General features: G+C 40.3%; 2 protein-coding genes across 3 annotated transcripts; one reads left to right on the top strand and one right to left on the bottom strand.

Annotated features, from left to right (window-relative positions):
• The first annotated feature begins 227 nt into the window (after window positions 1-227).
• Window positions 228-15,208, top strand: med17 (mediator complex subunit 17). Of its 2 annotated transcripts, none has more exons than XM_061681852.1 (13): window positions 228-330; window positions 1,057-1,313; window positions 1,447-1,604; window positions 3,397-3,616; window positions 3,699-3,835; window positions 7,077-7,158; window positions 7,262-7,414; window positions 7,501-7,631; window positions 8,703-8,887; window positions 10,703-10,840; window positions 11,044-11,161; window positions 13,147-13,306; window positions 14,887-15,208. In XM_061681852.1, exons 2-13 carry the CDS (start codon window positions 1,079-1,081, stop codon window positions 15,093-15,095), a joined length of 1,926 nt encoding a protein of 641 aa, XP_061537836.1. In that variant the 5' UTR covers window positions 228-330; window positions 1,057-1,078; the 3' UTR covers window positions 15,096-15,208. The 2 variants fall into 2 exon arrangements, with proteins under 2 accessions (XP_061537836.1, XP_061537835.1); XM_061681851.1 differs by having other exon boundaries at window positions 1,441-1,604.
• On the bottom strand, window positions 15,078-25,015 carry LOC133405151 (V-set and transmembrane domain-containing protein 5). Its single transcript, XM_061681853.1, has 5 exons — window positions 24,927-25,015; window positions 24,557-24,805; window positions 19,904-20,230; window positions 18,365-18,508; window positions 15,078-17,516 (listed from the first exon to the last, which is right to left on the bottom strand). The coding sequence occupies exons 2-5, from the start codon at window positions 24,636-24,638 to the stop codon at window positions 17,485-17,487; spliced, it is 585 nt and encodes a 194-aa protein (XP_061537837.1). The 5' UTR covers window positions 24,639-24,805; window positions 24,927-25,015; the 3' UTR covers window positions 15,078-17,484.
• Between the last annotated feature and the right edge of the window lie 1,281 nt (window positions 25,016-26,296).

Here is a 26,296-nt window from a genome sequence, read left to right as displayed (position 1 = left end):
GTACCTTTGGGACTTTAGTTGTATCATTTAAATGTATTCTCTTGATATTATTATTTACGTTTATTGACACTTTTGAATACAATTATCTTCACTTCGATCAGGAATATATTAAAAATGGGATATATGTCGTTAGTATTTTAACTTTGGCAACTACAATGGCACTTTTCACCTCAAGTGGCGCTATTTCCCCGGATGAGAGTTGGCACCCTTTATTCAGAAAACGAAGAAGAGTGTATAGCCATTAAGCAAGGAATGAACCCATCACCGTGGCAATAATACCACAAGTGAAAGGAATAACCTTTACATTGGAAGCAGTCGCTTAAAAGAGAGGTGAGATATATTATTCAAATATGGTATGACGTTTAGATATTCTGTTCGCGGTTTGGTGCACCAACTAACATTAATTAGCATGGAGCTAACTCTAGGCTGTTCAGATAGCCAAGCACAACAAAAATTGTACCTGCAGTATTTATATATTTTCACCATTGATAGTACGGAATCACACTTTAATTTTTAAATCACGAATAAATTATAGTAGCGAGCATGATTGCATTCTTAAAAATGCCGATGGAGGTAGAATTACCGTAGTTACAGATTAAACCAGAAAACCTATTTTATTCAAATTGAGCCTGTGGAGGAAAGTGTCGGGAGTCTTTTGTGGTAGAATAGAATCAGCTAAGGTGAAAGGTAAGGTTTTGGGACGGTAGCGAAATCAGACATGGTGTATGGTTTAGAGTCGGTAACAATGACCAGGAGACAGAGCTGGAGGTGGCAGAGTTGAAGATGCTGAGAGGGATGAGGATGGTCAGGAATGACCTTGTCCGTGGGAAAGCACAGACTCCACAGTTAGTTGAAGCAGAAGATGCAGAGGACAGGGCAAGATGGAAAATTATGATTCACTGTGGCGACCCCTGAAGAGGGGTAAGCTTAAAGGGAAAGAACAACAACATAGACAGATTTTTCAAGTACTGCATATTTTCACATTGCAGTAGCCATACAATGCTGTTGTGGGACTAATAAAGGTTCTCGTGTCTTATATCTTTCTTTCTCTTGCAGTCCACCGGTCAGCCTTGTCATCATGGCCAGCGGTCCGGGCGTGAGGGTCAGCATCGAGTCTTCCTGTGAGAAGCAGGTGCAAGAAGTCTCCTTAGATGGAACCGAGACGTACGTGCCGCCCCTGTCCATGTCCCAGAACTTGGCCAAGTTGGCGCAACGGATAGACTTCAGCCAGGGATCCGACTCTGAAGAGGAGGGAGCCGAAGGCGAATCCCGGGATCGCGAGTGGTGCAAGCAGGAGCAGGAAGAAGAAGAAGGTATCATGAGGAAAAATGTGTGTTATATGCTCAGGGAGAGATTTTTTTATTTGTGTGTGTGTGCGTGTGTGTGTGTGTGTGTGTGTGTGTGTGTGTGTGTGTGTGTGTACCGTTTCCTTTTACACAGGCACAGTGAAGTTTCAACCGTCCCTTTGGCCTTGGGACTCTGTGCGGAACAACTTGCGCAGTTCCTTGACGGAAATGTGTGTCCTCTATGATGTGCTCTGCGTGGTGAAGGAGAAAAAGTACATGGCACTAGACCCAGTGTCTCAAGATTCGTCCATGAGCAAGGTGAATTGAAAAAAATGCTCTCCAGACTGACTTATTAGTGATGCATTTTGTGGTATTGGCACTGGGGAATAAATGTCCATTTTGCCGACTGACTTTTTCCACATAGTGCCAGAGAGGTTTGTGTTGTTTATCCTTGAATAAATAAAATCGTTATTTACATTCTGTATTTACTTGGGTTATGTGTATGAGATACAGTGGTGACTTAAAATACGAGTGGCCTGAGATCTGAGTCGCTGTTGGGTGTTTTTTTTTTTTTTCTCCTGTTTTTTTGCTTTGACTTGAAATTTGAGATCGTAGCGCTGCACAGTGGTGGTGAACTCAACTCATTTCACAGCAAGCACCAGTTTGGCAGATAGTAAATAATTCTTCTGTTTCTTGCCACTCTCCGTTGAAGTTTATTGTCAAACTAATCAGAAAACTAAACGTTTCACATGGTGCAGAGTGTCAATTTGCGATCAATCGAGAAGGCGGCGGTGTAGATGGTATGTAGAACCAAGGGGCACGCTGAGTATGTCATCACAGCATGTGACTAAAACGGACCAATCACGAGAGATGATCTCCGCGGCGTTCGACACGCAGCAACTATTTGTTGTCGTGCTACACAGAGGGGCCGCGCGGGGCAATTCGTCGGTCACATGATGCAATGCGGGCGTTGTCGGCCACGCGACCGCGGGAGTATAAAGAGGCCTTTAGTCAAGTCTTCTTCTTTTCCTTTCGGCTTGTCCAGTTAGGGGTCGCCACAGCGTTTCATCCTTTTCCATGTAAGCCTATCTCCTCCAGTCTCCTCTCTAACGCCAACTGCCCTCATGTCTTCCCTCACTACATCCATCAACCTTCTCTTTGGTCTTCCCCTAGCTCTTTTGCCTCTGCAGCTCCATCCTCATCATCCTTCTACCTATATACTCACTATTTCTCCTCTGATCGTGTCCAAACTATCAAAGTCTGCTTTCTCTAACTTGGTCTCTAAAACATCCAACCTTGGCTGTCCCTCTGATGAGCTCATTTCTAATCCTATACAACCTGCTCACTCCTAGAGAGAACCTCAGCATCTTCATTTCTGCTATCTCCAGCTCTGCTTCCCTTTGTCTCGTCAGTGCCACTGTCTCTAATCCGTACAACCCTCACCATTTATCTGTGCTTGTGACCGGTCTACAGTTTGCACTGCACCCCCAAAGGTCAGCATTTGCCTTAGTAAAGTCCATTTAGCTTAATGCAAACAAACAATCTGAAAAAAGACTAATATTACTGCAGTTTACTGAGGAGTGACCATGTACATATCCGTGTGTCTGTATTATACTGCCCCCAGGTGGCCAAGGCGGACACATGCGAAGGAGCAGCACAATGGCCATTTATGAAGTAAAAATGTGGCAAAAACTGTTTCTTTACATTCTATGTAATTGTCATAACTGTATGTTTCTATAAAGTACAATGTTATAGAGTACTATTTTCCTTATTAAAAAAAAACTAGTTTTTGGGGGGAGGCTGGAATGGATTAATTGCTTTTCCATTCATCTCAATGGGGAAATATGGCTTGAGATATGCATGCTTTGAGTTACGAACATGTTCGGAATGAATTAAACTTGTATCCAAAGGCACCACTGTATCTGTGCTAAAATTAGCTTGATGATTTGAAACATTTAAGTGTGATGAATTTGAAAAATAAAAAATCAGAAATGTGTTAGCAGCAATACTTTCTCACAGCACTGCAGTCATCTATTTCTTTAAAAAATGCATTTGAAGTTAATTTCCATGTCTTGACATTTAATTTCCATGTAGTATTGTTTTGGTCCAGACCCCTCAGGTGTTCCAGCTGATGAGCAAAAAGAAATCGCTGGCCACTGCAGCGCAGCTCCTCCTGAAGGGTGCTGAGAAGCTCAACAAGTCTGTCGCAGAGAACCTGGAGAACCGGAGGCAGCGAGACTTCAACTCCGAGCTGCTGCGACTGCGCTCACAGTGGAAGCTGCGCAAAGTTGGTGACAAGATCCTCGGAGACCTCAGCTACAGGAGTGCAGGTTATGAAAACCTGTGCATAGTACGTGCGGTCATGTTGTCAGCCAAGTCTGTACAAGCTGTATCGTGTTATTCTCCACACAGGCTCCCTCTTTCCTCATCACGGCTCATTCGAGGTGATCAAGAACACAGACATCAATCTGGACAAAAAGATCCCAGAGGACTACTGTCCCCTTGATGTGCAGATTCCCAGTGATTTAGAGGGATCTGCCTATATCAAGGTAGAGGAGAGACATGCTGTCTCCATGACAACACTTCTATGCAATAATCTCCCAAACAATTCATGGTTCACTATTTACAAATTAAACTAATTACTTTTTATGGGGTAACCTGTCCTCTGTTATATGTGGAAAAACTTAGCTATCCTCATTTTTATGCTCTATGTAAAGCTCTCGATTCCACAAAATTATGACAAAACCCTGTATTAATAGGATTTGGTCTCAAGTCAGGGTGCAACGATTAGTTGAATAACTTGAATAATTAGATTACAAAAAATCCAAAGCAAAACCTCTGCCTCGAAGCTTTGCAGGGAGTCATTTTTTCCACACGGACGAACGTTACTGCTGCAGTTAACAGCCAGCCGCTATCCTGAGCTCGCACCAGCCAACTCAACTTTCATTCGCTGATGCCCACGTCACTCACCAGGGTAGGCCATGCTTTTTAAAGCTATACCTATTCAAAATCACTGATAGTAGGTGGGGATAACAACCCCAAGTGGAGAAAATTGATACCTGCACCCCATGCACATTTTGTTGCTCAATAGATAAAAATCTATTTTTGCCCGATTAGTTGATGGGATATTTGGTAGAGTACTCAATTCTAAAAATATTTTTTAGTTGCGGCTACAGTCTCCAGGAAGTAGTAGTTGAAATGATGCATCTCCACTAAGATGAGGAGGAGATAAATTGAGCCTCGGTTGTTAGTTGAAATTAGGAGTCTTCACCACATGTACAGTGCTGTGAAAAAGTATTGGCCCCCTTCTCAAATGCTTATATTTTTGCATAATTCGCTCATTTTCATGTTTAAGATCATCAGACAAATGTAGATATCAGACAAATATAACCCAATTGAACTTAAAATGTTGTTTTTAAATGGTGATTTCATTAATTAAGGGGAAAAAAACTATACAAAGTTACCTGGCCCTCTGTGAGAAAGTAATTACCCCCTTGTTAAATCATGAATTAATTGTGGCTAATCACAATTTTTGGTTAACTTTCACTGATCACACCCCAGCCTAATTACCTCCAGACCTGTTCAATCAAGCAATCACTCAAACAGAATCTGTCCCAACAAAATCAAGTCGGACAAAAGATCTAAAAAAGCTGCAACAAATGAGACGATTGAAAGAAATTCCGGAACAGTTGAGAAATAAAGTAATTGACATCTATCAGTCTGGAAAGGGTTACAAAAGCCATTTCTAAAGCTTTAGGATTCCGGCGAACCATAGGGAGAGCAATTATCCTGAAAGGTAGAATACATCGCACAGTGGTGGACCTTGCCAGGAGTGGCTGGCCAACAAAGATTACCCCAAGAGAACAGCAGTGACTCATCCAGGAGGCCACAAAGGAACCCAAGGGAACATCTAAAGAACTACAGGCCGCCCTTGTCTCAGTTAAGGGCAGTGTTCATGACACAACAATAAGGAAGAGACCGGGCAAAAATGACCACCATGGCAGAGTTCCAAGGCGAAAGCCACTGCTGACCAAAAAGAACAAAGCCTTGTCTTACTTTTGTAAAAAAAACATCTAAATGATTCTCATCAGTCCATATGGACTGATGAGATGAAAGTAGGGTTTTTGGGAAGGTGTGTGTCTCATTCATCTGGTGTAAATGTAGCACAGCATTTCAGTAAAAGATCATCACACCAACAGTCAAACATGGTGGTGGTAGTATGATGGTCTTGGGCTGCTTCTCCTTCAGGACCTGGACAACTTGCTGTGATTGATGGAACGATGAAATCTGTTTCTTAGCAGAAAATCCTGAATGAAAATGTTATGTCATCAGTTCGTGATCTCAAGCTGAAGCGCACTTGGGTTCTGCAGCAAGATAATAATCCAAAACACACCAGTTTAAGAAACCAAAATGAAGGTTTTGGAGTGGCTTAGTCAAAGTCTTGACTTGAATCCAATTGAATGCAGTAGCATGAGCTTAAAAAGGCCATTCATGCTTGAAAACCCTAAATTTTTGCTGAATTCAAACAATTTTGCAAAGAAGAGTGGGCCAAAATACACCGGGTACAGAAAGTATTTGGACCCCTTAAATTTTTCACTCTTTGTTATATTGCAGCCATTTGCTAAAATCATTTGTTCATTTTTTTCCCCTCACTAATGTATACACAGCACCCCATATTGGCAGAAAGACAGGAAATTGTTGACATATTTGCAGATCTATTAAAAAATAACCTGAAATCTCACACAGCCGTAAGTATACAGACCCGTTGCTGTAACATTCATATATTTAACTCGGGTGCTGTCCATTTCTTCTGATCATCCTTGAGATGGTTCTACACCTTCATTAGAGTCCAGCTGTGTTTGATTATACTGATTGGACTTCATTGGGAAAGCCACACACCTGTCTGTATAAGACCTTACAGCTCACAGTGGATGTCAGAGCAAAGACTATGACGTCGATTCATCTTCCAACAAGACAATGACCCTAAACACACACCTAAAATAACAAAGGCTTTTGTTGGCTTCAAAACAACTCGGTGACTGTTTTTGAATGGCCCAGACAGAGCCCTGACTTAAACCCAATTGAGCATCTCTGGAGAGACCTGAAAATGGCTGTCCACCAACTTTCACCATCCAGCCTGACAGAACTGGAGAGGATCTGCAAGGAGGAATGGCAAAGGATCCCCAAATCCAGGTGTGAAAAACTTGTCGCAAAATTCCCAAAAAGACTCGTGGCTGTATTAGCTCAAATGGGTGCTTCTACTAAATACTGAGCAAAGGGTCTGAATACTTATGGCTGTGTGATATTTCAGTTTTCTTTTTTAATCTGCAAAAATTTCAACAATTCAGGGTTTTTTTTCTGTCAATATGGGGTGCTGTGTGTACATTAATAAGGGGGAAAATTAACTTACATGATTTTAGCAAATGGCTGCAGTATTACAAAGAGTGAAAAATTTAAGGGGGTTTTGAATACTTTCCATACCCACTGTATCTCCACAGAGATGTGAAAGACTCATTGCCAGTTATAGAAAATGCTTGATTTCAGTTGCTGCCGAGGATGGACCAAGCAGGTATTTGGTTTCGGAGGCAATTACTTTTTCACACAGGGCCAGGTAACTTTGAATAGGTTTTTTTTCCTTAATGAATGAAATCTCCATTTAAAAACAGCATGTTAAGTTGGGTTATAGTTGTCTGATATTTACATTTGTTTGATGGTCTTAAACATTAAAGTACTGAAACTATGCCAAAAAGTCATTGTGGCTTATCTAATTACCGCTGGGAATGTCTGCAGGTTTCCATCCAGAAGCAAGCTCCAGACATCGGTGATCTCGGAACAGTTAATTTGTTCAGGAGACAACCGAAAACCAAAGGAGGTTAGGATCTGTGCATAAAACATAGGCAATCTATTTAAGATCTATCAAGCTACCCCCATTCTTGTTTTTTCTGCTCACTGTCACAGTAATGTTGCGTTGCCAGGTTCTCAGCCGTGGCACGTAAAGCTGGAGGCGGCTCAGAATGTTCTGCTTTGCAAGGAGATCTTTGCGCAACTGTCTAGGGAAGCGGTCCAAATCAAGTCCCAAATCCCTCACATTGTCGTGAAGAATCACATCATCTCACAGCCCTTCCCAGGTCCTCGGATACTAGTGACAACATGCATTTGGCATTTTTCTACACTCTGTACCGCTGACTGATTGATCCTGTTTGCGCCTGTGCAGGACTACAACTGTCCATCTCGTTGTGCCACTCGACGGCAGAGAAGAAGAACCACCGGGCATCTCCAGAGAAACCCAAACCAGATGACCATCTTTATGTATTGGAACATAACCTGCATCAGATGATGCGAGAGGTTGGACTGCTTCCGAAAACCCAACACACTTTAAAAAAAGCATTGTGGATTAGGTTCAGTAGAGTAATCCCTACATATTTTTGGTTCAATGTTCACCTATTCACGTTTGTTTCTGTAGAACCTCTGCCCAGCTATTTGCTGAAAAGCGCTCCTATTCAGGAGTTTTGTGCACTTTGTGAAACACCTTAAGATTTCACAAAATGTAGCAGGAGCCCTGTCGAAATGGAATTATAGTAGTGGTGTCAAGGAAGTATTCTGAAGTGATGCATCTCAACTGAGACAAGCTTTGTATGTTGTTGTTTTAGCCTGGGTGGTTAGTGGAAGTGAGTCTTTGCTGCATTTGTAACCCATTGATATTTAAATGTAATACTGTAAAATTAGTTTGAAATTATGTTTACATGTTTTAGAATCATAGTTTGTCGTATACTTAGAGTTTAAACTATTAACACAGTTAGTAGCAGGGGATTGTGACAGACCCCTATTGCAAATATAAAAAATCTGCAAATATTTTGACCCCTCGCCCCAAGGGAGTTTGTAATTCCTAGATGTCACAAGATGACAGCAGAAGCACTTCACTAAACTTCATTTTAAAAAAACATCTTCAGAGGAGGCTCATCAATAGCAGCAAGTATACTATCTTAAATAACAAACTAGCACTATATGACATGACATCACACATGGGCAAACAAATGTGGTCACTAGCACTTTACACAAACAGTATGTCATCATCTTTTGACATTCAGACGTTAGGATGCTGCATTGGTGTGTGTGTGTGTGTGTGTGTGTGTGCACCTCTGGTGTATTTTTTTCGAAATCAAATCAGTCAGTTTATTTTGAAGCGTACTGTAAGATTTGAGATCATATTTAACTACCTTTGCTTCGGATTGATGATCATATAAATCTGACTGTCCTGCATGCATGCATGGAGCACTTCCAGCTCGCGATGATGGCATTTAGGGGTACATGCGGTAAATTTGATTGGGGTTACGATTATGAGGGGTCCTTGGTCTCAAAAGATTTGTGAACTACTGCTTTAAATAGTCTCACTGGTGTTCTTTTTCTGTGTCGCAGTTCCACAAGCAGCAGCTGAGTTCCATCATGATGCCACATCCCGCCACCGCCCCCTTTGGCCACAAGCGCCTGCGTCTGGCCGGACCACTGGCCTACGACAAGGCAGAGATTAGCGGCTTGCAGCAGCGAGAGGGTCTCCTGGAGAAGATCATCAAACAGGCCAAGCACATCTTTCTACGTAGCCGGTAAGACGGGTTGCTGCACTTGCTCAGTGTGAAAGGCCCCCGCATCAAGCGCAACGACGACGGCGGCAACCCTTATTTGGAAGTGGTGACGTAACAGCCTCGAAGGAAGTCTCGAGGCTTTCCCCACTGAGAGCACCGTAACTTGGCAATATGTATTTGTCATTGTTGGAAAACAAAACCCTAATTTTGCACCAGCAATAAAATATAAAAATAAATACATTTTAAAAAATGGAATTGAAATATCCCATACTAATTACATGGCAGCATCTCTGAGTTAAACTCATTCGTGAGCTTTCTAGTTCCAGGAAGAGTTCTTCAAGGTGTATTTCAGGCTGAGCTTTGAAAGGGAGTTTGAAAGCCTCCCGCAGAGATGTCTCGTTATATTATTTTTCTATTGGCCGAAAGTTCAGAATAGTGGGACAGTACAGTACAAAAACGCACTGGCGACCCCTCAGCACATACACAATAAATGGGAAAGTCAAGAACATTGTGTGCTTTGCTCAGTGCAGTGTCAAAAGGCCTTGGGTCACATGCAAGTGAGCGACTGTAAACCCAGCCCATTATACGGCTGGACCAATGGCACGTCTCACTTTCGTAACTATGACGACAGAGGCGAAACCCTGACTAAACTTGCAAGAGCAGAGCCCAGAATGGTTCGAGAGAAAAAACTGAGCACCCATAAAGACAAAAACAGCATTTTAACTCATGGAAGCAGCACTTCATCCATTACACTGTGTTTATGTGTCGCATGGACACAAATACCGCCCATTGCAAAATCTGCGCATTCAACAAAACGCAATGCTAGCAGGGGCGTCGTTCTTATAAGGTGTTTCTGCATGATAGTGTTTAACAGCGTCGTTCCTTGAAAGTGACACTGGATCCCTCCCCAAGCCTAGCTAATCATGTCATGGGCGGAGAAACTCAAGTGTAGGGGTGATTATTTTGTTAATTAGCCAAATTGTGACATTACAGTGGGGCAGAAGTGCCAAAGGGCTTGGTCACAGACACGTTTTCAGAACGAGACAGATAATAAAAGATTTACGTAGTCCAGATCCAACTATTTGTATACTAGCCATTAAAAAGTAAATTTTCCATAATGTTTCTATATACTCATTTACACTTCCCGAGTGTTTGTTTAGTGAATGAGAGGTCTTAAGTTGCCTTCATTCCAGCTGCCTGAAAATGTTTTTAGAGAACATTTGTAATCTTACAAGAATAGTTTTAATCTTATGAGGATAAAGTTGTATTTTTATGATGATAAAGTCAAATTTAAAAAGGGAAGAAAGTCTTATTTTAACAAGTGAATTTCAAAAATACAACTAGGTATATTACTACGCCTTTTATTCTGAAAATGCCCTTGTTCTTTATTAACTACCATTGACGGGTGTTGAATTCAAATATCCATGTTAACGTGAAGGACTGGCAGTGAATGAGTTAAAATAGAGGAATATATTCCTAAAAAAAAAAGAACGATATCCCCTTTGTTAAAAAAAAAAAAATACTTTAGTCATGCAGGGATATCAGAAGTATGAGATGGTACATTCCAATTATACATTTTTAATGGCCAAAAGCAAAGGTAGGGAGGAGTACCATAATTGGTTTCCTTTTATTGGCATCCCCATATTGTCACTGTCGGGCAGAAGCCAATATCCAAATATGGATTTTTTTTTCCTTTTTAAAATCATACTATGTAATAATTTATTGCAAATTATTTTGCGGATCCCTAAGCTACCGCTCGGAGACCCCAGTTTGAGAACGGGCTTTTTAATGCAATTCTGGACCTGTGATGCTGAATAAACAACTTGTCATTGCCAGGACCGCGCGCACCATCGACAGCCTGGCTAGCCGCATTGAAGACCCCCAAATCCAAGCTCACTGGTCCAACATTAACGACGTGTACGAGTCCAGCGTCAAAGTGTTGATCACCTCTCAGAGCTACGAGCAAATCTGCAAGTAAGTGGTGGAAGGATGACACAAAAGACCCTCTAATGCAGTGGTTTTCAACTGTTTGGTGGTGTGCCGTGAGATTTTTTTGCAATGTAAAATATGTGGCTTGGCTCAATAAAGGTTGGGAAACATTGCTCAAATGAACCTACGACTAGATTTATTGTGTGTGTGTGTGTGTGTGCGTGCGTGCGTGCGTGCGTGTTGTTCAGGTCAATCCAACTGCAGCTCAACATTGGTGTGGAGCAGATCCGAGTGGTCCACCGAGACGGACGTGTCGTCACTCTGTCACATCAGGAGCAAGAGCTTCAGGACTTCCTCCTCTCACAGGTATGGTTGATTTTACCTCCAAATTCTAAATGAGTGGTTGTCAAATAGAGATTTGCGGTTGTTTTCAATTTTGTAAAAATTCACCTGCGTCGTCGCGACTCACTCTTCACAAATGCACCTATTCGAGTTTTTTTCTGTGCAAGCTATCCATAGCAGTTTTTGTGCACTTTCTGAAATGCCCTTAAGATGCCACAACATGCTGCTAAAGCCCAGTCTAAATAGAAAAAGTAGTACAGTAATTGGTGTCAAAGAAGTATGTAGACGTGATACCTCTTCACTGAGAGACAAGCTTTGTATGTCATTGAGCTAAGTTTAGCCTGGATTGTTAGTGGAAGTTATTGAGAGTCTCTGCTGGATCTGTAAGCCATTTATTTTTAAGGGTAATGAAACATGAGTTTGAAATTAAGTTGGAATGGTGTGTAATATTTGTTGGTGTATTTACATATTAAACTATTAATATAGGCAATTCTAAATATTTCTAGTTAGGCGGCAGTTGCGTTTTTTTTTCACTATTTGCGGAAGGGTCCTTTCTGATTGTCCTGATTCTCTGACAATGGCCCCGGCGCTCCAACGAAACAAACATACTAAAAGAGATGCATCAATATCAATAACAGTATCTGTGCTGAGTCTTCACTCGTATTCGGACTCAAAAAAATGCTGCGATACTACAACACCAATACCACTTTACCAGCCTGATATATACCTTCTCGGTAGGATCCATGTCAGACATGTGGAGGTACTTTAAGGTAAACACGGATAACAACACTTTGTTACCAGACTGCAAATTATGCTCTGCAAAATGGATGATGAACTCTGCAGTTTACCGCGGCAAGCATTGATGTTGTCGAGCCCTATCGCCTGCGCCTCGCTGCCAAGCTGAAGCTGCGGCAGAGAAAGCCGGGCTGGCGACGCGCTGCCCCTTGAGTAAAAAGACGTAACCGATGGCGTGTTAAGGTATCACTTCAATTGTCACAGTTTTATTTTATAACTTTTGAAAATCATCAAGAAGCGGCTTTGCATATCTTTTTACTACATGTTGTAGAGATAACATGGCATCCATATTCCTATTGTATATCCACCAGACTTGTTCTTCTTTGTCTCTTATCTACTGTATGTACTCCTTTTACGTAGTGCCCCCAGTGTTCTGACTGAGACACCACATAACAGAAAGACCTTGTGTTAAAGGATACATTTAACTGAAATGTGTGACTCGAGTGCAGACTGAAACATGCAGTTGGATGTTAAAATGTCCATAATGACAATTTGTTACTCTAAAAAATATTTATATTTCAGTGAAACTTTTGCTATGGTCAGGAACACGTTTTTTTTAAATAATATTTCAATATTATTTAAAATACATTTTCATAACAATTACAACACATAAAGGCATTGAATACTTGTCAACACTGACTCTGCTTTTAGCTTTTTTCTGTTAGCAGCCATGTTTTTGTGCTAGCACATCAGCTAGCAACGCTGGGTTAAATATTGAGTTTAATTCAGTTTGGTTACATTTTGCACCTCTGGGTAGCAATGGCTCTGATGGCACTGCTAATAAATAAACTCTTACATGTCATTTTCCCAAAGCAGAGCGATTGAGAAAACAGGGTAAATGGCTTGAATGAAGATTTGAGCCTTCTGCTGTATTGCCATAGTTGCCATGTGTGTCGTGTCAGTCGAAAAGATGTTACCTGAGGTAAATTACACTGGCCGTGATTTACATTTCAACAGGTGCACTGATTTAAAAATAGACGTGGTGGAAATTCACACATCGTTAACATGATCATTGAGGGTCTGGCTAATTAATTTACATTTCTGCTGCTCGGAATCGTGGTCCTTTGACTACTGAAATGGATTGTATACTCTAGCGCTAGCTAGCGGGTTCGACATTGTGTTTTGCTAAATTACTCAAAAGACAACCTAATCAAACACCACTGCTCTGACTGTCCCGTTCCGGCATTTTTGACACCCCCTCGTCCTCATTGCAGATGTCCCAGCACCAGGTGCATGCCGTGCAGCAGCTGGCCAAAGTGATGGGCTGGCACGTGCTAAGCTTCAGCAACCACGTCGGCCTCGGCCCAGTGGAGAGCATTGGGAACGCCTCCACCGTCACCGTGGCCTCCCCCAACGGAGAGTACGTCATCTCAGGTGAGACGCGACTGCTTCCAGTGGTGCCCTTTTAGTAATGCTCCTTTTTTGCAATACACAGTAGTAGGTACTGTACATTGCCATGCTGGGAGCATAGGCGGGAGGCAAGCCAGGGTTACCAAACAAAAATGTCACAAAACTTTGGAAAAAAAATCCTCCTGTTTTGGGGGGGGGAAGCCCTAGTTCAGCTACAAATGCAAGTTAAAACTACCATGCAAAGCAAAAGCCCTATATTAACAATCCTCAGAAACACCACCAGTTTATCTGGGCCTAAGCTCATCTGAGATGGATTCACACAAAATGGAAAAGTGTGCTGTGATCTGACGAGTTCACATTTCAAATTGTTTTTGGAAATCATGGACGTCATGCCCTGTGGGCCAAAGGGGAAAAGGACCATCTGGATTGTTATCAGTGCAAAGCCAACATCTGTGATGATATATGGGGATGTGTTAGTGGGTAACTTACACATCTATGAAGGTACATACAAGTTTTGGAGCAACTTTCAAGCAATGTCTTTTTCAGGGATGGCTTCACAGGAAAAGAGTGCGAGTCCAAACCTGTCTCCTATTGAAAATGTACCGATATGCGCCATTATGAAGCACAAAAATACCACAACTGAGACACCAGACTGTTGAGCAACATAAGTTGTACATCAAGCAAGAATGGGAAGGAATTCCACCTAGTAAGCTTCAACAATTAGTGTCCTCAGTTTCCAAACGCTTATTGAGAGTTGTTAAATGGAAGGGTGATGTAACAGGGTGACCCATCTTTTTGGAACATGCTGAATTCATTCCAATTCAAAATGAGTGAACATTTGCAAAAAAAAAAAAAAAAAAAGATCAATTTGATCATTAAAGGTCTCCTTCCATCAGAATCGATTTATTTCTCCTGTTTTATGCATAACATCAAAATGAGTCCTCTGACATGGTTTAAGTTTCACATCTATCCAATTTGATTGAATGCAAATGTCAATAAATGTCATAAGGGTTGCAAAACGGGTGGATTTGAAATTGCTGACATAGTGACATAGTTTTGTCTATTAATATTTAAGTACCCACCCACTCAACTAACCTGAACGGCAACACAGGATGCGTTTACAATGCAGGAACTTGCATACACAACCCGCACATTGTTTTTCTTCAATTATAACATTTTTATGATTGTGAGAAGCCTGGATATTGTATCCAGTGGGTGATTTTTTTATTTTATTTGGTCCATTTATTATTTATTCATTTTAATCTATTTAAAGTCCCCTGGATGTTTTTTTCACTCCCAAACTACAAATTTAAGAATCGATAAAGAATTGAATTGTTAAGCAGTATCGGAAAAATCTTATCAATTCTTATCCCAAGCTGTGATATGGACCCAGAGCCTAGCTGTTTTCCATATTTAAATTGAGGAATATAAGTGATCCAATCAGATCAAAGCTCATTTACGTGTCTCATAATAATGAGAAAGCCGACCGACTGTCATTGTATTCTGTTTACACAACATCTCAACTTCATTGGAATTGGGGTTTGTACTTTGCAAATACAGCCGATTCTGAAACGATGTTCCTGTGTTCTCTTTTGTCTCCCCAGTGCGTAACGGTCCCGAAAGCGGGTGCAGGGTTTTGGTCCAGTTCCCCCGTAGTCAGACCAAGGAGCTGCCCAAGAGCGAGGTCATCCAGGACGCCAAGTGGAGCCACCTGAGGGGTCCGTACAAGGAGGTCCACTGGAACAAGATGGAGGGACGCAACTTTGTCTACAAAATGGAGCTCCTCATGGCCGCTCTTAGCCCTTGCCCTTAAACACAACCCTCCCTGGATGGACAAGCAATAGGTGATGGTTGCCTGCTCACTCGTTGGCTCATGTATGTACACTTTTGTCTATGAGAGAAAATAAAGAGCAAAGTCTGCTGGTATTCCTCGTCCTGTGGCCTTTTATTTGCAGTGCTTCTCAAACCTAAGGTCTCAGTGGATCCATGAGCTGTATCTTGGCTCTCATTTGCAGTAAATTATGTGAATAAATTGTGTGTAAAAAGTGCATACCAAAACCAATTAATTATTCCTCCTTCCCTTCTGTAAACTTCAAAGCTCTAAAATGATTGTGACGTATCGTCACATAAACACCCCTGCATGAACAAAGTCAGGGTTTTTTACTTTAGAACAAAAGGCGTATTTTGTCAGTTATTTCTTTTGAGAAGTTCTATTTTAGAAATGTAGTCCTATTTTGTCTAGAAAATAAAGGTATTTTCTTAGAATATAGTCCTATTTTAACAAAATAAAACTTGCATTTTTCAAGAATACAGTCTGTTTTGAAAATGAAGGTGTATTTATCAACAATACAGCCCTATCTTGAGCAAAATGTATTTGTCTAGAATAGTTCTATTTTTCTAGAAAATACAGGTATTTTATGAGAATCCAGTCCTTTTGTTGTAGAAAATAAAGGTGTATTTATCAAGAATACAGTCCTATTTATTTTTGTAAATGAATGTGAAGTGGCTGGGGAGAGGGAATTCTTGGCGTCCCTGCTAAAGCTACTGCCCCCGCGACCCGACCTCGGATAAGCGGTAGAAAATGGATGGATGGATGGATGGATGGATGAATGTATTTTTCAAAATTTTAGTTTTTCTTCTTTTTAGAATGAAGGCCCCTTTTCCAGAATAAAAGATGAGGGGGGGAAAACTTTTCACTTGTGTGAATGCCCTTCAGCATTCACACGTTATTCTAGACCAAAAAAATGTAACTTTTTTTTATTAGGAATCTCCCCACTTTTTTAGACACACTTCTCCTGATATATTTCTCAACTTCAGGACGTGGATTTTCACATTCCAAAAATTTCCACTTTTCCTAGATTCCACATTTTCACCACACAAAAAAAATGTGAATGTAACATTTGTGTCATCTTTCCCATTCCAAATTCAAACCGTTCCGTTCGTTCAGAACATCTCAGGAACTATTTTCCACATTCCCAAATAGCACATTTTCACAATAAAATTCCCAAATTTAACATAATTGGCTTTTCCGTCCTCATTTCTTGACTGAGTCAAAGGTTTCCAACTTCAAATATTCAGCTCATTTGGGACATCTTGGGAACTATTCCTATTCCCAGAATTCCTAATTTTCACAAAAAATCCCAGATTAAGATGTACATATTTGCCACCTCACACATTTTTCAGCTGACTCAAACCATTCCAAGTCTCACACTCTACATTTTAACATTTCAGTTAATTCCACAGCATTTCAGTTTAGCGTCTGAAGTTAAAATGTGACTTTCTTCCCTTACTTTAATATTATAATACAGCATATTTGCGGTTCGGCATTCGCGGATTCACCTATTCGTAGATTTTTTTTGGGGGGTGAACTCATACCCCATTCTATGCAAAACTCCCTGTTTATTTGCATTTCTTTTTGTTGTTGGTTTTTTTGCAGAAAACAAAGTTGTTTTTTTTCATGGCAATTATAAAGAGTCTTGATTATTTAAAGATTTTCGCTATTTGCTACAGTCCCAGTCCCTATCCCCCGCAAAATGGCAGAGTCCACTGTATTGCAACTTTATTTTGGAAGAAATCTGACTTTATTCTCATAAATTACTTGCAAAATTCATCTTTCTTCTAAAGCTTATGCCTTTTTTTCTCGAAGAAAATGTAAATTTATTCTTCAAAATAAACTTTCTACCCACGACCCTAGTGAGGATAAGCGGTACAGAAAATGGATGGATGAATTATCTTTCTAAAAAAAATCTTTTCATAACTTTTTTATCAAAAATAGGCTACTTTTTTATTCCTACAACATTTAGATTTTTAGATACAATATTTACATGTATGTATGTTTACTTGTCGTTACGATTATGAGGGATTCCTTGGAAGAATTTCTTCTCAGTAAGGGGTACTTGGACCTAAAAAGTTTGAGAATCCTGTTCTGTTGGACTTCCTCTGTTATGTCACATGACCAATGTTGTGTGCGTGTTTGTGTATTAAGAGGGAGGACACAATCGACCTAGTGAACAGGCAGTTACTCCAAATAATCTCATATTTTGGCAATAAATACAATTAATATTTTACAGTGATGTCCATGTATAAAAAAAATCCTCTGTGAGCACCTCAGTCTTAGTTCTTATACACCACATCCACTGAGGTGAAGAAGGGGGGGAACAGTCCTTCCGGCGACATGTAAACATGTAGTCCCGACAAATGTGTCAAAGAGGCTGTAGCTCCGTTGCGTCATTTTCTGCAAAAGGAAAAAAAAGCAGGGAGAGTCTTGAGTTCGTAGCCCAGGCCCTTGAGACTCTCGCCAACCTTTGTACTCAAAAACACACCCTCAGTGCAACACAATAGATAACCCACATTCACAGCCAGACAGACCTTATTACGGCTTTACACACAATACAATGTGACAGGAGCAATCTGAGTAAACAAGTATAAACCAAGTGCAAATACTGTGTTACTGTACTTAAATAGATTGGTTCCCTTCCCCGGATTTTCAAGTTTTTCCACATACGAGCCGTCATTCGTCCATTTTTGGCTTTAACTTGCGAAGAAAAATTTGAGACACGAGTGACGTATGGTGGCAGTAAACTCTACACAGCTCACTTCACAAAAGTGTAGCAACACATGTAGAGAGACAATATAATACACACAGGCTTATATTCTTTTATCCTGTGTGGAAAAATTACTAATATTACTGTGGCCAAGGCGCACACAGAAAAAGTAGCACAATGTCGAATAGCAGCAAAAAAAAAACTTAACTGTTTAATTATTTACATTCTATTTAATTATGTCACTACTGTATGTTGGAATAAAGTACAATATTATGGAGTGCTATTTTTCTTATTTAAAAAAATAAATAAATACGGGGCTGTTTTTAGATAAATGACATTCCCTCTCATTTCAATGGAGAAGGATGATTTGAGATAGCAGAGTTTTGAGTTACGAGCATGGTCACGGAACAAATTCGACAAAGTCCTATCTTAAGGCACCACTGTATCTACATTTTATGTGAGCATTAATTTTTCTGACGACTAAAGCATGTTGAGTTGCAGTGATTGTGTTCCCCCGACCCGCACATTGGACTCTTACCTGGCATCTGCTTCCTGCGCTTCCATGCCACTATCTTCCTGTAGGCTTTGTCCAAGAGCCACATGGTCAGCATGAGGAGGCCCGCTAAGCAGGCCAGCGCCAAGGCCGAAACCGACAGGTATTGCAGGTCCTCATACAAAACCTCTGGGGAGGACAATACGGAACGCTGTTTAAGCATTTATTTCATATCGTTGATAACCAATTTTGCAAATTCATTTCTGCATATATAAATGTGTATAGTCAGCTCCATTTTTTATTGATGGCATCACAAATGCCTCAAAGATGTTTGAAAAGAGTTCTTATGGATGACAAAGGCGTTTCTGTAGGGTGCATTGAGGCATTGTATGACAGACAAGGACTTTGACGGGCACTGCTGGCTGTCATAACGTCAGTCAACGGACGAGGGTCTCCCAGCCAAAAGCTTTACGCCACTTAATGTCCAAAAACTGCAACCGATCCTCACCAAAATTTATATGGACATCTCGAATGATCCCTACTTAAAACTCTGAAAATATCAAAACAATCGGTGTGATATTTTTTATTTTAAGCACAGGAAGCATTTTCCTCTCCATAGACAACTTCAGATAAAAGGAATAATATTTACAATATTGATCAGAATAATCACGTTTATTATTTTGGCCACTATCGTGCAGCCCTAGTACAAAGTTATTGTAAATACATATTAAAAAAGCTTGAAAATGTTTGAAACAAACATTTTATCTTAACTTACCACACACTTGTGCTTTGTCATGGTGACATTGTTGACGTACAGTACTCATCTTAGGCGAGTCCCTTTTATGAGCTATGAGGAATTAGTGTGATTCCTAGTTCCAAATCTGTTGCCAAAGGTGAACGGCTTGACAAAATTTTTTACTGTACCCAAAAAAGCATGTTCCAAACTCCAGACACTAGTATTTCGTATTCCTCCGAGTTAACACTGCCGCCATGTCTCTCGCTCGCTCTCTGCGCTGCGCTTTACGCACGATGACAGTAGATATAACCATCACGATGTGGCCACCACGTCAATGCCCCACATTCAACATGGCCAACATGAAGCCACGTCTTTTGGAAGTGGATTTAGTCATGTTGTATATCTGTGACCTGGTCATATGTCAGTCCCAGTCTGTGCCTGTAATTGCGCCACAGCGCCAATATACAACAGTGGCTATTCTGGAACTAACAGACTTTGTCAACTGCATTTTAAGTGACAAATGGAAACTATTTTTGGACATATTGTTCAGTCCCGAGAGTCCGTTTTATCCGTTATATTGGGGTCTGTTTTATGGAAGTTCCACCGTACAATGCGATTTCTCTTTGTCTAATCTCGGCTTACCCTGAAATATTCATTTAGAAAATTTTCATCATGCTGGATACCCCCCCGCCCAATATCCAGAACAATCGGTGTTACAGCCGTAACGAGCCAGCGTGACAAAATACGGACGTTCTCAACAAGGATATTAAATAAATGCTCAAAAAGCTTTCCAAAGCTATGTTTAAAATCATACGAAACAAATGTATAATAGATCTTCTTTGACTCACCGTTGACTTTGAGGACAAATCCTACATCCTTGCTGCTACCCATCTCGTCAGTGATCGTCACCACGTAATAGCCTGCATCCTGCAGGCGCAGATCCGACAGGCCCATGGAGCCGTTGTCGTGCGCTTCCACGCGGCTGCTGTAGTCCGCCGTGATGTTGGTGAAGGCGCCAGGCCGCCAGGTGCCGACTTCGCGGCTCACCGAGCTGGACATGAAGGTCCACTGGATGGTGGGGGTGCCATTGCAGGCCACGGCCACGGAGAAGAACACGTCCTCCTGCACAGACCGGGTGAGGCCTTGCTGGGATGATTGGATAGAGATGGCCCCGGCTTGGAAGGAGATATAGAAAGCCCATTAGAACTTTGGGGGCAGCTTGGCTCTAAAAGCTCTGAAATTATGGAAACCTTTCCTTTATCTTTGCAGGAAACGCATGCTTTGTAATAAATGCTTGGTGCATTGTGGCCCCACGCAGCCATCCACAAACTATAGGCTAGATACTGATGCTAGCCATAAGTCAGTAATACAAAAAGAAAAAAAAATCACAAAAGAAAGGAGCACATAAAAACATTTTACGCAAAGTTCCAAGAAAGTAAAAAGTTGCTTTGATATATGTTTTTACTTTTTAGGTAAAACATTGCACTGGACTGCAAAGAGTGAATGAGGACATTTTACTAATTGAAAAATAGGAGGCTTAAATGTTTGTGAAATGTCTCAATGAAATGGGTTTAAAATGTTCAAATACCATTTAACAGGGTCACATTTACAAAGTTGAAGTTGATGACGGTCATTTTTGGTTAGGCTTCAGTACTCTGGAATGCCTTACCCGCGGCAATTAGAGCAGCTATCTCTGAAGAAATGTTAAAATCTCGATTTAAGACACACTGGTTCAATCACATCCGGGCAACTAGTCTCTCACCTACCTCACCCAATATTTGGATTTTGGTGCGTTTTACTGTCTCCCACCCCGCCCCCATCCCTGTGTGCTCTTTTTGTTTTGTTTTCTTCACCTTTTTGATGGTATTTTCCGACATTTCTGAAGTATGAATGTTTAAACTAATATTGATAGCATCATGTCGTGATTAATCACGACATGATGCTATTTGAGCCAGGACAAAATTGGTACTCAACAACAATGTGCTATTTCAAACGACAGGCTGCGAGCAGACAGTATAAAACCTGCCCAACAGGCTGAGGGGCTCAGCTACGTGTTGTTGGGCAACCCCCACCCCTCATCAACGGAGGCCAAAGGCTTTTCAGTGGGCCTTCTGGTTCTGCTGTTTGCTCAGTGAGGCATGGTGAAAGAATTTTCACCCGAGAATGCAAAGACTGTGGGGGGGGGGGAAGGTGCGAGGTGCGCCATTGCTCATCGATTAAACAGCCTTTGTGACGCAGATACAAACGTCATCTTAGTGCACAGGTGGCAAAAGTAGTCACACTATGTACTGAGAAGTACAGATACTCGTGTAAAAAAAATAAATTAAAAAAAAGACTGGATTCAACTCCTGTACTTAAGTATAGACTTTGAAAGGTACTTAAGTAAAAAAAATAAATAAATAAAAAATGTTTTTTACTGTTAATTATATATTCATATAATACTAATTTTGACGACACAAAATAGTTTCCTTCTTCTATGAACTAACATAGTCTTCTGACTGAGAAGAAGAAAATAAACATGTCGCACGTTGTTGTTTAGGAGCTGGCTCGCGTTGGCTCGGCTTTTATGCTATCAAAGCAATGTGTTCCTATAGCTTTGCTAATGTTGTGAAATGACTAACAAGAAATGCTGTGTCAGCTAATGATAATAACTTAAAAAAAAATAAAAAAATACACACCTTACCTGTATATGTTTTTTAAGATTCGCGCTATACTGTTACACTATCACATGCATGTCTTTGGAATGCAGGACAAGGAGAACAAGCAAACTCCACACAGGAAGGCCGGAACCCAGATTTCAACTCTGAACCCCAGGACTGCGATTGAGGCATACATGCTAATCACTAGGTCACTGTGCTGCCAGCCTGCCTTTTTCCTCACTTGGGGAAAAAAAAACAGATTGTAAATAATTATTTCAGTCTAGAGATGCTATCATTCACACATGAATATTAAGGAGGCAATTTGAACTATTGCTGACAAAAACAGCAGCACCAAAGCGAGTAAATAGTCTCTTAGATGAATTAAAGTGCGAAGGCCGACCACATGTTGTTACCTAGTTCCGTGCACAGTTTTAAAAATGATCTGACACAATGTTAAGACCGGTGTTGGGCAATTTACTTTTAAAAAAGGTAATTAGTTATAGTAACAAATTACTTTCCCAAAAAGTAATTGAATTAGTAACTGAATTACTCCTTCATAAAGCTGATTTAGTAACCAGGGTGAGTACTGTAATTATTGAGTTACAAACATTTTCAAATATTTAAAAGAATTCGGATGTTTGAGCGGGTAAGCTAGCTAGAGCTAACTAGCAAGAGCTAGCTAGCTAGATAGCTAGATAGATAGATAGATAGATAGATAGATAGATAGATAGATAGATAGATAGATAGATAGATAGATAGATAGATAGATAGATAGATCGGCCCCCGTGTCTGTGTGGGGATACTCCGGGGTAGTGGGGGTACTCTAAGGGTGCATCTCAAGTTCCTGGTGATGTTTAAAATGGGTGTGCCCCAGTTGGATCATGAACAGAGCAGAACTTCAAATGAAATAGTTAATGTCCTGTTTTCATTATTGTAGTTTGAATATACAAGTTGGACATATTTTGCTGAGTGTCTGTTATACTTGGGGCAGTATTTAATATTAAAATGATTTAATTACACTGGCTTGTGGTTTACGATATGTCTAACCAACCACATATTTCTAAGGACTGTGTAGTAATTAGGCTGTTATTTCGTGAAATGCATTTGGAGGACAGGACGGGTTTGGATGATCGTCTCTATACCTGCAAAGTTGTAGAGCGTAACTGTGTTCATTATACAGTATTTGACTTTAATGTAGTCCCATTTAAAGGGGACACATTTTGCCAAACCAAATTTTTCTAATATTTCCTCTATGGTGGCTCAGTAAACATGTGAAATGTGAATTAAAATTGTCCACGCATTCTGGAGTTCCAGACGTTGGTCTGCGGAGAGGCCTGAAATCAGGTCATTTGAATTTCTCAAGCTTATCTACGTCACTAGAGAAAATCTCCGCCTACTTCTCCACTCCCAAGCCAGCGCTGTCAAGATAAACACGTGTGCTTTCACAAGTGGGTCTTCTACATGGAGGCAACCAATCAGAGGAAAGGGGGGCGGTCTTAGTCAAATATGGACAAAGTGGACACAAAACTGTGTCAAACAGAAGTAGCTGTCAGAGAGGCCTTTTCTGGACACTCGCAATGACAAAACCACGGTGTTTCTTTTAATGTACTTGACACTTTTATACTAAGTCAATGTTAGAGAGTCACTCCATGGAGGTCAAAATAGCCAAAATACAGGACCTTTAATATATAAAGTGGACATTTGTGGTGATAGTAATAATTTAGCCATGCAGACGGTTCATTTGTGACACGTCTGTTACGTCATTTTGAGTAGGCGTCTCCATGAAATTATGTCATCAAGGAACGATTGTCCTCCATCCATCCATCCATCCATCAATTTTCAAAACCGCTTATCGTGGATAGGGTCGCGGGGCGCTGTAGCCTATCCCAGATGACTTCAGGCGAAAGGCGGACTACACCCTGAACTGGTCGCCAGTCAGTTGCAGGGCACATGTAGACACAGACAACCATTCGCACTCACATTCACACCGTCACTGTGTGGGAACTGAACCCACGCTGCCTGCACCAAAGTCAGGCGAGTGTGCCACTAACGATTGCCTTATTTCTTATTTTTTACTTTTTAATAAAAAAGCTTTACAGTTTACAGAAAAATCATTAGTGTCATTTATTATTGAGAAGAGTTGTTTGTTTTCCAGACAAAAGTAATCTATTTTCAAGACTAAAATTGTAATCTTAATATATAGTCTTACATTTGCGTGAAAAAAAGTAATATATTTTTAAGAAGAAAGTTGCAATTTTATGAGAATACATTAATATATTTGGAGGGAAAAAAATATTTGACAAGAACAAACTATATTTTCCTGACTGAAGTTCTAACTTTATGAGAATAAAATTGTGTATTTATTTTGGAAAAAGGCCAATATTTTGCAGAAAGAATGTTGCATATTTTCAAGATCAAATTTTGAATAAATGTTAACATTACAACATTTATCTTTTATGTAACTTTTTTTGTCACAGTTTTTTTTTTTTATTAATTTGAATGTTACAAGATATCCCACTTTAATAGAAACAAATATTTAAATAATTTTGAATCTTACATAATCCTGTTATTTTTTTGTTTTTTTTAAACTATATATCACACTAAAACTATAATAACTTTTTCCTCTGTCCCGGGTGTCCCTGATAACACAAACCTAAGATTTTGATTTTTATTTGTTTCAGATTTAGATTTGTTTCTTTTCTTTGAAAATGTTCAACTGGTGCACATTCATATATATCGTTGAATTGGTTTTAGCATGTTTCATAATCACATGGTGGACACCTACTTCCATTTTTCCTCATGCGTCCCTCAGTGAAAGAAGTTTGAACATCTCTGTCCCAGTATTTAGAGTTGAGTGCTTACCTAGGTGACACACGTACAACGTGAAGCAGAGGAGCACAGCAACGTCGTGGACGTCCCAGAGCCTGTAGTGCAACATGAGCATCTCAGAGCCATCGGTTGATGGAAGAGCACCAGAGGAATCTCCTTTAAGTAATCTTTGTGGGCCTTTTCAGTCATTCCCAAATAGTGATCCCAACATGTTCTCGCAGTCTTCCTCGTGCCTCCTCGTCCGTCCTCGTCCTCAGTTGCTCGCTGAGCATGTGTTCATACCTGCACAGCCAGCACACACCGATCAGACAGGTTGAGCCGGAGATTACTGAGTAAACATGTACCCAGCGCTCTGCTGGATCGACACTCACATACTCTCACACACGGTCACACACTCACTCACATAGCTGAAGTACGAAGGCCAAACGACATTGGTCCTTCCTGCTTTACTCAGTTACGAGCTTCCTCCCCCACACCCAAAAAGGCACTTTGGTGTGGGTGAAAGCCCCTCACCCTCCTTAGGTGACACACCTGGTACAATGTGCCAAACAGGAAGTGTGTGTTCACACATTTGTTGCCCTCCCAAGAAAGACAATTCAGTGCACTCGGAGAACAAGTCTCCCACTAGTAAAAATGTTTCCACTAGTAGTGCCATGTTTGGCCTACTGTTGCCACCTGAATATGCTATATATGCTTGATGGATATGGAATAAAGCTTTAAAGCTGTTTGAGCGTTTATTCCATACCAACGACATTGTCATGTCATTCTCATTTTTAAATTGTTTTATTTATAATTGATTTAATTATAATAAATTAAGCAATTATATAATAAATCACTATTTATATAGACATATATGTGGGTATATATATATATATATTTTTTTTTTTTGTAATTTTTTTACATTTTTTTTATAACAGACGCATTATAACAGACGCGATTATAACAGACGCGATTATAACAGACGCAGTGTGGTTAAAATGTCTTGCTTTCCGTTACATTCACTATTTGAATTCAACAGCCGTCCATGGCAGTGAATGAGTTTTAACTGGTGTATACCAAGAAATCCAGTTCTTGAGGTTTTATGTGCACACACATCTCCCTGCTGGCCAAAACCAAACTTTTTCATTCAACACTGCTGTTCCATCACTCATCATTGCTGTATATTAGAGCCAGTTCAGTTTTCAGCTCGTTCTCGTTCAGCAATGGAGAAGCCTCAATGGTGCTGTTCAGTGCTACTTTAGAAAACTGGCTGTGGTACGCCTGAAATCTGGCTGCCAAAAGCAGTGCAGCACTTATCAGATGCTTTGTGAAGGCACTTGCATGGCCCATGAGTGTCAAAAACCTAAAAAAATGAATACAAAAATGCATATATAATTCAGTATATGGATGTGTTTGTTAAAGCATATGGAAAAACATAACATTAACATATATACTATGCATATCCAATATAGTTTTTACACAAAATATGCTGGGTGTATCACTGTCAATATTATATTTCCCTCTTGGACTAATTGTATAACTACTCCTGTAATATAATTGAAACGTGTTTATGACTCACCCAAGACCAAAAAGCAACATGTTAAATATTTTGATTCGATAAAATTTAAATAGATGATTAAATTTAAAGTTCCTTAAATTACTCACAAATGCAGCTATTGTATATGTTTTTCACTTTGTTGGTTCTTCCTTTAGGATTAATATGAGTGTTCACCATATTTGCAAATATTGCTGCAACGACAATCAAATTCTCCACGCAGAGTGAATTTATGTGTC

This window comes from Phycodurus eques, chromosome 7 (assembly GCF_024500275.1).
Source record: "Phycodurus eques isolate BA_2022a chromosome 7, UOR_Pequ_1.1, whole genome shotgun sequence".
Classification (NCBI taxonomy): Eukaryota; Metazoa; Chordata; class Actinopteri; order Syngnathiformes; family Syngnathidae; genus Phycodurus; species Phycodurus eques.
Note: the sequence above shows the minus strand (reverse complement) of the source record. Positions and strands in the feature narration are given on the sequence as shown.